The sequence below is a fragment of the Capsicum annuum genome, chromosome 3 (genome assembly GCF_002878395.1).
Source record: "Capsicum annuum cultivar UCD-10X-F1 chromosome 3, UCD10Xv1.1, whole genome shotgun sequence".
NCBI lineage: Eukaryota > Viridiplantae > Streptophyta > Magnoliopsida > Solanales > Solanaceae > Capsicum > Capsicum annuum.
Window position 1 is genome coordinate 182,460,534 of NC_061113.1, and position 12,423 is coordinate 182,472,956.

The 12,423-nt window shown below is 30.8% G+C and overlaps 1 protein-coding gene across 1 annotated transcript; it reads right to left on the reverse strand.

The window, feature by feature from the left end:
- Positions 1-5,701: 5,701 nt before the first annotated feature.
- LOC107863526 (hexose carrier protein HEX6) lies at positions 5,702-7,829 on the reverse strand. The gene is made up of 3 exons (XM_016709464.2): positions 7,572-7,829; positions 7,159-7,481; positions 5,702-7,026 (listed from the first exon to the last, which is right to left on the reverse strand). Exons 1-3 carry the CDS (start codon positions 7,702-7,704, stop codon positions 5,956-5,958), a joined length of 1,527 nt encoding a protein of 508 aa, XP_016564950.1. The 5' UTR covers positions 7,705-7,829; the 3' UTR covers positions 5,702-5,955.
- Between the last annotated feature and the right edge of the window lie 4,594 nt (positions 7,830-12,423).

Below are 12,423 nucleotides of genomic sequence, written 5' to 3' on the forward strand. Positions count from 1 at the left end.
GTTGGGTCGGATTAAATATTTATTATTACAAAATGATTGACAAAATAAAATATAAGTGTTCGATTTATTTTTAAAAAAAGTTACTATTGAAAAACGATCACTTGTGGTCAATTTTTATTAATAACGTACTATATACATCATATAAACAATTTTGTTACCCTATAATAATATACAAAGGGAAAAAGGCAATTAAGATTGGGTTGGGTCGGGTCAGGTCATTAACGGGTATTACCAAAATAAGCGGTTGATTTATTTTTTAAAAAAATTATCATTCAAAAAATGAACACTTATGGTCGATTTTTATTAAAAAATTAAAATTTTAATAAATTGTATAATATTTATAACAATATCCAAATAATTTAATGCAATGCGTATATATATAAATAAGATAATTAGTTATTTTATCATCACATTAACACGAGTAGTATATTTTCTCAATCGTATAATAATATCAATGAATTTTGTAAATTACGATAAATTTTTGATTAATTAGCTTTTAAATACGATATTATATATATACCTCATAATACAACGTGTTAATCAGATAAATTATCGATTAATTGTCTTACATTATTACAACTTCAACAATATATGCGTGTCTACATTGACATAATTAATATATCTATTTCCTCAATAGTATGATATTAACGTATTAGTCAATATATTTTGATATATAGATTCAGTTATCTAGCTTTTGATTACTGTATACGTCACTACACGATATATACATATATACACATATATTCAATTGGCTATCAACTTTCAAATACGTACTATATACATCACATACACAATTTTACTACACCATAATAATATACAATGTATTTCACATATACTAAGATGAATTATTGGATAGTTTATCTTATGTCATTAATATACCTTCACTACATAATGTGTATATATACTATACATATACCTATACATACACACATATATACACACTATCAACTATATCAAGTTCTAAATACGTACTATATACATCACATATGTACACGAGTATATTATCCAATAATATAATGCAACGTATTTCATATACATATTTTGATGAGTTATTGATTAATTTGATTAGCTTACATTAATATAACTTCAACGTACAGTATATTATTACTTCTATCGTTTCAAATCAATGTATTCAATATGTTTGAATAGATTCTACTAGTTTTTGACTGCATCGTTCATCGATCGATCACCACATCATATATATATATATATCAACTCTTGAATACGTACTATATACATCACATCCACAAGTATATTACCTCATAATAAAACACATTCATTATATTCTAATGAATTATCGATTATATATATACATTACATTATTATAACTGCAATAGTAGCATAATATCATTACCTCAATTGTATGATATAGACATATTTATTTTACAAAGATTATGTTTAATGTCATTTAACATATATACAAAGGAAAATATTTATTTTATATATTGAAACATAAGTAAAAGATAAAGATTATAATCAACTTTATTTATTTATTTATTTTATTTGATATATTTCTTATTATAATTTTTTTTTAAAAATCTACGTTTGATTGTATTATTATTATATTCGTTATCGACTATATGTGATCAGTGTAATTTCAAAAAATTATATATTTGATTTTACATATAATTATTTTTTAATAAAAACTAACCACAAGTGGTCTCTTTTTTTAAAATATTTTATTTTTTTAATATAAAAGTGACCACAAGTGGTCGGTATCATAAATAATTTTTTTTTTAATACCAAAATCGACCACTTGTGGTCTCTTTTATAAAATATTTTAAATTTAATTTTGAAAATAAAATCGACCACAAGTGGCCTCTTTTTAAAAAAAGTTTTTTATTATATTTTTTATATAAAAGTGACCGCAAGTGGTCGGTTTCTTAAATAATTTTATTTTATTTTTTTAAATTCCAAAACCGACCACTTTTGGTCGCTTTTATAAAATATTTTAAATTTAATTTTGAATAAAACCGACCACAAGTGGTCGCTTTTTAAAAATACTTTTAATAATATTTTTTAAATAAAACCGACCACAAGTGGTTGGTTTTCTTTTTTACTTTTTTATTCCAAAACCGACCACTTGTGGTTGCTTTTATAAAATATTTTAAATTTATTTTTGAAATTTTTTTTACCACAAGTGGTCGCTTTTTAAAATAATTTTTAATTATATCTTTTAAATAAAATCGACCACAAGTGGTCGGTTTTCTAAATAGTTTTTATTTTTATTTTTTATTTATTTCAAAATCGACCACTTGTGATCGCTTTTATAAAATATTTTAAATTTAATTTTGAAAATAAAACTGACCACATTTGGTCGCTTTTTAAAAATAATTTTTAATTATATTTTTTAAATTAAACCGACCACAAGTGGCCAGTTTTTTAAAATTAATTTTTGGGCGCAATTTTTAGTAGCCGTTTGGCCATGAAAACTAAAATTTTCCCAAGTTGGAGTTGAAGTTGGAGTTTAAATTGGAGTTGGAGTTGTGTTTGACCATGTCTTTTTTGAATTGTTTTTTTTACTTTTGAAAAAAAAAAATTAAATATGATTTTATGCCCCAACTTTTACAAACTATCAAAATCACCCAACTAAAATTCACATACAAACGAAAAAAGAACACAATTAGCCACTTTTATAAAAATAATTACATATACATTGTCATATTACATGAATTTCAATTATGAGATATATAATATTTACATTAATAGTCGTTTTCTCATATTTGAAAATTTTAAATATGAATGTTATATTAATAGATCACTGCTTCTTATTTTTTAGGTAATAAATATTATCTTTCAAACAAATTTATTTATTTAGGAATTTATTTCCTTTATTTTTCATTCCTAAAAAATAGGAAATCATGAGTTGTTATTAAATTTTAGGGTGCCGCTAATTTATTTCTTTAATTTTCTTATACATGAAAGATTTTACTGTGTGTGAATAAATTATTTCTATGTAAAACATACTTTGCATATTTATGGTATATTATATCATATACCATAAATATATAAATATACTTAGTGTGTTTCTTTATACTTTTTGTATATTTATATATGTGTGTGTATGGTATATATATGGTATAAACTTCATATATAACATACTTTGTATATTTATGTTATAAATATGCTTAGTATGTTTCTTAATACTTTGTATATTTATATATGTGTGTATATGTCTCTTTCTTGAGCCGGGGGTCTATCTGAAACAACCTCTCTACCTCTTCGGAGGTAATGGTATGAATTGCGTACATTTTACCCTCCCACACCTCACTTTGTGGGAATACACTGGGTTTGTTGTATATGTGTGTATATGGTGTATACATGGTATAAACTTTATTTATAACATACTTTGTATATTTCTGTTCTAAATATAATACTTTATATATTTATGGGTATAAATATAATACTTTGTGTATAAAGATACCAAGTATTATGGTATATAAAGATAGCAGTTGCAGTTTAAGGTATAAATCCGTATCACAACAGAAAAATTATTATTATTATTATTATATTATAGTAATTAGGATCATTAGCAGTAAAATAATGTCTTAAATAAGGGAGAAAAATAATAATGAGAGAAAAAAAGAGATATATATTAATTAGGATAACATTAAGTTTGAAATTACAATTATCTTCTTTTTAAAACTTCTATATACGTAATATTGAAAAAGTAATGCTATAAGGAGAGTTTTATGTAAAAATTTAAAAGATTGGGGTTATATGTAGCAATAATAAAAGTTGAAATTGGAGTTGAAAAATTGTGAAAACACCAAAAACCTGTTTTCCCTTTTCAGAAAAATTTTTCGAAATTATTTTTCGAATTTTCATGGCCAAACACCATAATTTCCAACTCCGAAAAAATAAAAAAATTTCATGGCCAAACGGGCCATTAAAAATCTAAAAGCGACCACTTGTGGTCGCTTCTTTTATTTTTTTTTAAAAATAAATAATAATTAATATAAAAATTATTGAAATTATTATTTTGTAAATTTAAAATATAAAAGAGACCACATGTGGTCGCTTTTTTTTTAAAAAAAAATTATTATTTTTTTAAAAATAAAAAATCGACCACATGTGGTTGGTATTTTTGTGACCACAAGCTGTGGTCGATTTTTTGTGGTCGGAAAAACTATTTTTTTCAGTAGTGTCTCTTCCTTATATTATTGAGTAGTTCGTTATTAGCCGTTTCAGACTTCAGGTTGGCTTGTCTACTGGCGGATGATGGTAGGCGCCATCATGACCTGAGAAATTGGATCATGACACTCTCCTTCCCCCACCCCACACTTCCAAAAAAAAAAAAAAAGAAAAACAATTCCACCCACCCTTTACCAGCTTGTCTTCTTCACTCATTGTTACATTCTCAAGTTCTCTGTATTTTTTTGTTCTTATTATTTTATTTCCTTTCACTATTTTTAAAAGCAAAAAAGAAATCGACGAAATTTAAAATTTTGGCAGACGTTGGTCATCTCCATTTTCGACCACCTCCGAGCAAATATCACTACTTAAATGGGTGAAAATCATTTTTCTCTCCCCAGCTTTGCCTTAAATAGCTAAATGAGATCTGAACGTTGAATGCAGTGTACATATATAACAATACCTCTATAGAAATTTTCGAACAAATATTTTCACTATAAAGAGATTTTTAGTGTATATAAATTTTTAACAAATTTTATTCAAAAAAATTGAAGATTAACTTGCAAAACAATAACAACTATTCTTCTTTATCCCATTAATGACGCTTTGGCTCAATTGTTTTATTTTTTATTCACGAGCACTACGTAAGCTAGATTTCTAAAGGGATCTTTATGTAAATATACTTCACAAAGGTATGTAACGGAATATTGCTAGTCAAATCATAGGATCCTAGAAGTCTATGTATAAGGATTTTGATTTTTTTTAAGTTTTTGGATTCTAAATTAATAATTTGTACATATTAGATAAGTTTTGAAGACAAACACGGAATTTAAATCAAAATGATTCAATCAAGATCAAGCACTCTTCTCGAATTTGATGTATTCTTACGTTCATTTTAAAGGCTGTAGAGAATTTCTTTATCAATCTCATTGACTTAAGCTACACCCTAGTTGTGTCCCTGGAGAAGCAGCTGAGGGGTGACGAAAATCACAGTTGTGTTCCTTTGGCGGATCCAGGGGCGAAGACGGTTACTGCTGTGCTATGAGAGAAGAGGATGATGACTATATTCCTTTGTTTTTTTGACCTTGTTATTTTGTTGCATGACGACATGCCCTATGTTTAGTTTACCTACAATGAGGACAAATTATTTCTTTTCTAATCTCTTCGTTTGTGGTGGCGGTGGGGTTGGACGGATTTACCGCAAGTGTGAAGGATGAGAGCCTCAACCAACCGAGCAACCTTTACATCCCTCTTTTCTAGTCTTATTAGTAAATAGCGACAGTATTAATTATACTGTTGGAAAGACTTTTAGAGACGTTCTTCAACTCTATTATATTTTCTTGTTTATCGTATAAATATGTGCTATTAAGAAACATGCTAAATCATGAAATTTTACGTGCTTCGCATGTACATCTTTGCTATTTTCCGCGAAAACAACAATAGTTTTATTAAGAATTAGTATGATTTGAGCTTGTGAATTGACATATTCTTGGTAAATAGCATTTCTCATTTTGATGATCGCTGAGAATCAATTAAGTCAAAAGATACTATATATAAGATGTTTAAAGGAAATAAAAAGAAGCATTGAGTTTTGCATAAATATCACATTACACATTTTTCATGAATGGGAAGCTAATAGGTGCACTACTACTGAGTACATTGGCAGAATTAAAAGGTATAATTCCTCTCGATGCAGGAGTATTGAACTGTAATCTTTTTCAAATTAGAAACCTAAACTTACTTCATATCCAACAGGAAGTATGTTAAACTTGTACATATTATATTGAAATTGCTTGAAAAGCAGATTAGTGGCAGTATAACTTAAGTCTCACCCTTGTCATAGTCTTGTTCATCACAAACAAATCTCTTCCAAAACCAATGGTCCCTCCAGATTTTTTCCATACTTTCAATTGGCAAGTTCCTTGTCTCTGGTAAAAAAAAGTAGACAAAACCTGTCATAATTACAACCCATGCTCCAAAGAAGAAGAAAATCCCAGATTTGAGATGGCAGAGCATAGCCAAGAAAGTCTGAGCAATTATGAAAGTGAAGATTAAGCCCACAGCCACTGTTATGCTTTGTGCTGCTGATCTTATTTCTAATGGAAATATTTCACTTGGAACTAACCATCCTAATGGACCCCAAGACAAACTAAAACCTGCAACATAAATACATATCAAGACCAAAACTAATAGCCCATACCCCTTGCTCAAAACCCCTTGATCTCCTAACTTAACTGCCATTATTACCCCTATCAACAATTGTGAAACAAGCATTTGTATTCCCCCAAAACTGAACATAGCTCTTCGTCCGACCTTGTCAACTATCAACAATGCTAAGAGCGTCGCGCTGGTGCCTACCAACCCTGTCACAACAGCGGACATCAGTGATGCACTCGCACCAAGGCCTATTGTTTGGAAGAGAATTGGAGCGTAGAAGGAGATCACGTTGATTCCCGTCACCTGTTGGAAGAATGGTATAGATATAGACATAACAAGTTGTGGCCTGTATTTCCGTTTAATGATTTGTTTGAAAGGGTGCTTGACAGCTTTTGAGTTGTCACTTGCTTTGATGAGATCGTCTAGTTCTGCTTGGACATCAAATGTACCGCGTACGCGTTGTAAGATCTTCTTAGCTTTTTCATGATCATTGCCATGTTGAATTAGACTGTTTGCAGTTTCTGGGAGATAAAAAGCTCCTACTGTTAGAAATATAGCAGGAGCTGCAGCCATCGCCAAGGAAATTCTCCATCCCCAACCAGCTTTAATCTTTTCAACGCCATAGTTAAGAAGGCTAGCTGATAGAACTCCTATCCCTACGCATAATTGGAAAGCGATATTGAAAGATCCCCTGTACTTGGCAGGTGCCATTTCTGAGAGGTATAATGGGACCGACTGCAGCCAAAAACACTGTTATTAGGTGCAGCTGACAGAATGAATAAGTGAATTTCAAGAGTAATATGTTAATCAGTGCACACAGCTAATTACAATTTATGAAAGGTGCTTTGATAGGAGGAGAAAGTGTACCTGATTTGCAAAACCAACTCCTACACCTAGCATGATTCGACCAAGTAATAACATGTAGATATTGGATGCTGCGCCTCCAAGGGCAGAACCGATGAGAAATGCTACTCCACCAACAATAATTGATGGTCTACGGCCAAATGTCCGAGTTACTGGTGAAGCAAAGAAGGAGGCAATAAGGCCAGCAATGTACAGGGATGAGGTAAAAGCGGTCAGCAGTTGGCTGTCGAATTTACAGTAGTTGCTTATTTTGGTGGTTTGTGTCATCTTAGTGAACACTTCTGGGAAGAATTTCTTCAGAAACGGTGCCATAGAGATCACTCCACCTGCAAAGCACAGCCGTAAAGTTAGTAAGAACCTGCAAATATTTAAACGTCTTTTGAGTTTTGAATATGTTAGTGAACATTCAAAATAACCTGAAATTCCGATATCATAGCCAAAGATAATTCCTCCAGTTGCAGCAACCATGGATGATAACACCACAAACCATGTAATCCTGCCATTGTAATTTACAGAAATTTCACTTGTTGGGACAATACCAACTGCCATTTCTTCTCCACAAGTTCAAATTGAAGAGGAGATTTAAGAGTGAAAATAGCGCGCAGGGATTGTGAGCTCTGACTTAGGTAACATGAACTTATAGGAGTAAGATAATAAGTTGTACATGATGACTCATGACAGCTACAAAATCAACATGGCTAAATAAATTATATTGGTCAATGGCTTGCAATTGGCTGGCGTATCTACTACGTACTCTTTAATTAGGACTATAGGGGCATATAACAATTAATTTTGAGTTGAACTAGTCATTCTTTTGGCTTTCTTAGCTTATTATTATGCCACGCGGATTCACTCTTCCATGTACTATGGCTAGTATTGGTGAAAAACAAGTTGATATAGTTCTGAATTTTCTCCCGAAATATGTTTCCCTCATAGCAAGTGGATTCAAGTTATATGTTCTCTGAGTGTAATAAATCATAACTGCAAGAAGAAACCATGACAGCAATATAAAGACTTCAACAACTTCTGGATCATATCTCTAACTTAATTTGTCTTGTTTGCATGTTTTCGTCAATACATCCGCTCCTTAATATATTTCTTTTGTATTGTTGATGAGAATATTTACAATCTCTCAGAATCAATGTAGACTTAGCAAGGACGAAAAGCAAATGACCGGTAACACGGTTATACATTGTGCAGTTGACTAATTAAGCTCCTGCAGTAGATATTTCACTTGGAACCAGCTATCCTAGCTAGTGACAGAAGACCACAAGACAAACAAAAGTAAATGCAAATCAAGATCAAAACCGGTAAACTGTACCACTTGTTCAGCTTAGTCACACCATCTATGGTCCCTTAATTTATTGCTCCGTCCTACCAACATTTGAATCCCTCCTAATTGAAAAAGTAAACTCTGCCCGACTTGGTCTATAATATATATATATACTATATAGAAATGACGATAAAAAGATTGAAACAACACCACCAACTCCCTTAACTACTCACTTTCACCTAACCCAATATTGTTCCGAAAGGTATTTAATTTTGCATGGAAAGAGATAACGTTAATCCATGTAAACCTGTAAGGAAACTGGGATTGCTATTAATATGACAAGTTGAGGTACTCTATTTTATCTTTAAATGGGTGTTTGGCGTCTATTTCATTGATGAGGTCATCTAAGTAACTTTGACATATTCTATGCCGCGAATTTTTTGCAGCCTTCTCTTTGCCTTTACATCATTTTCACATTCATTGAGGTGTTATTTTTCTGTATTTTTTTACTGATTCACTAACCAAAAAAAAAAAAAAAAAGAATTAGCTACAAGAATCTTGTGAGAATCCTTCGCCAATCCTGAGCTAAATATAACTAATGATGAATTATTTTGTTTAGGTATAAAAGTTATCTCTCGCTGGTTCCTGTGTTTTAGTAGTGACATAATAAAAATGATATGTATTTAAACAATATTGCTAAATTAATTCCGAGTCCACATATTACACTGTATCCTTAAGAAATTTAGTAAACCCAAGCATAAAATTCCTCACTATAGTGGATTGTTTTGCTCCTCTCGACTCATGATTTTTCCCCCTTATTTAGAATATAGGGCTGTTCATGGTAGATGTTGAAGTACCATATCAAATCAAATTTTTCATATCGCGGTGTTGGCATTATGGTACTTGCAGGCATTTTTTTTTGATATTCGATATAGTATTCGGTATTTATGATTTTTTTTTATCGAATATCGAATATTATATCGAAGTATATAGTTACATATAAATTCATATATATTAACCATATTTTAATTTATTTGTTCCACTTTCCTTTCTAATCCATTTCAGAAAGAATGTATCTTTCCTTTTTGACAACATTTACGTTTCAACTTTCCAACATGACATGATTAAGGCCGCAAGATTAAAAGAAATTTTGATACATTCGACATATCTATAGTTTAAAACTATAAGATTAAAAGTCCACTTTACTTTTCTAAATTTCATGTCAAGTCAAAACCTGACAATCATTTGAAATGAAGTTAATTTCCTGAGTTACTAATTGTGGATTGATTTTAACCATGAGCATTTCTCCAACAACTCAAGATCTACAACGATAAAAGGCCAAATACATTGACATGCCTCTCAACTTGGCACAATCTTTCACTTTGGCACCTCAAATGGACCGTGTTTAGTTTAAACACCTTAACAAGGTATAAAATATGTCACCTTGACACTTTTTACTCTGTTACAAAATAACCCTAGGCACGTGTATTTCAACTCAACCACGTGAATTTTATAAGCCAATTAAAACCTGCCACGCAAGAATCGGCTTTCCACGTCAACCTTCAGCACTTTAGGGGGGTAAAATCCCCAAAAGTCTCTCGTTTCCCACTTTACTGAAATCCAATTGAAAAACTCTTGGTAAGTCAAAGTGATTTTTTTTACTTTTGATTTAATTTATCTTTGATTCCTAGTAATTTCTAGCTAATAATGGTGTATTTTGTAGGTACAATGCTTGCAATAAAATATTAATTAATTTTCATTGACAAAATTGAAGAGATTTTATTTAAAATTGACGAAATTGAAGTAACTGGAGGTAGGACTAAACTTGTTCTCTAAGTTTTTCTCTTTTCCTTATTGTTTGGACTTTTTATCCCTATAAATTGTAGTGTTGTGTTGAATTTTTGTTTTTAGGGTTTTTTAAGGGGTTTCATTGATAAAGTTAGGGTTTTGTGTCATTTTTTGGGGATTTCACTGATTTAGTTTTTTTTTTTTTTTTCAGATTTCAATGATAAAGACAGAATTATTTTGGTACTTTTCAGTTCAAGGAAATTTTGGAAATTTTCTTTTGTTGAGAATCTTTTGAGGGTTGTTAAGGAAATATAATGGACAACTATATTTTGATCTGTTTTCATCATGGGAGGACTGTTGTAGCTGGCCCTAAGCTTAGTTATAAAGGTGAAGTAGATGTCTTTGTTGTTGTTATTGATAAAGACCACTATAATCTTGTTGAGTTTCTTTCCTAAACCAAATATCTTGGGTATTCAAATATTAAGGGGTTTTACTGTCAACATATAGATGGTGATGAGTTAGTTCTAATTTCTTCTGATAGTGAGTTACTAAACTTTGAGAAGAACTTAAAAGATGGTGATAAGCTTGATATATTTGTTCTTCATGGAATTAATGAAGGGCTTGAGGTTGTGTCACAACCTTCTCTTATTTTAGAAGGGCCACCTGAGTGTAGTGATGAAGATGATATAGGCAGTGATGGTAATGAGGATAGGGTATTGATGAAAATCTAAATGATAATGAATCAGATCTGCCTATTATTGATTCAGATATTGAAATCCTTAAAGAGGATGGTTCAGACATTGATGAAGAGTTGAGAGCCTTTAGGGTTGAAGGTAGAAGCAAAAATAATCCAAAAATAAACAAAACCATAAGAAGAAATACTTGTAGGTGAAGCTGGTATTGACAAAGGTTTTTACGGCATTTTCAGAAATAAGAAAGATAGATTGAGGGTAGATTAGAGGTGATGATGAGTTCATTGATAGTTCAGACTGTGATAGTAATGATAACACTGATTTGGTAGATGAAGATACCATTGTGGTGTTGATTTACCAAAGAGAAGAAGAAGTAGTAAAATCAGACTTGATAATGATTGTGGTGTTGTTGTTTTTGAATTCGGTATGATTTTTAATGGTCCTAAGGAATTTAGAAAAGCATTAGAGAGGTATGCAGTAAAAAATAAAGTTTGGATTGTTTTAAAACTTAATAAGTCTCATAGAGTGATCAGGGCTAAGTGCAAATTCAAGCCAAAATGCAGTTGGTTGTGTTATGGTGCAATTGACAGAGATTCTATGATTTCATGATTAAAAACTATTATCCAGTGCATAAGTGCACAACATCAAATAAGAAAAAGATGTGCACAACTAAATTTATTGCTAATAGATTTAGAGATGAAATAATTAAACAACCATCTTTGAGGATTTGGAAAATACAAAAACTGTGCAGAGAAAAATCGGGATTATATATAGTAGAACATTCTGTTATACGGCTAGATTACAGGTTTAAGAGAGTTCATGGGGGACTGGAATTTAGAGTTTGCAAGATTATGTGATTATGCTGAGATGATAAGACAAACCATTCCCTGGTAGTTCTGTTTGGCTAAGAATAGATACGAAAACTGTCCTAGATAAAAATTTGTTTGTGTATTTTTATGTATGTCTTGATGCATTGAAGAAAAAATAATTGGAAGGAAGTAGAAGAATTATAGGGTTTGATGGATGTTTCTTAAAGGATTCTTGTAAGGGTGAACTTCCAGTAACGGTTGGGAAGAATGGAAATAATTAGATGTTTCCTATAGCATGGGCTATTGTGGGCAAGGAAACTGAGCATAGTTTGAGTTTTTTTTTATCAAGTTTTGAAAGAGGATATGCAGTTAGGTACTGGAGTAGGTCTTACTGTGATGGCTAATATGCAAAAGGTAATATTTAAGTTTTTTAACTATCAATAATTTGAAATACTTAATTTCTTTGTCAAGGACTTTAACTGTTTTTTGTATGTCAGGTTTTCTTGCTGCTGTTTTTGACTTGTTACCAAATGCTGAAGTTAGAAAATATGCTAGACACATCTGGTCCAACTGGAGTCAAGAGTGGAAGGGAGAAAAGAGGAGAAAATAGTTCTAGAAATGCTCAAAGGGAAGTTTTGAAGTGAAGTTCAAAGAGGATCTTGATTACATGATCTAACTTGATAGGCAAGGTAAGGATATTATTGGT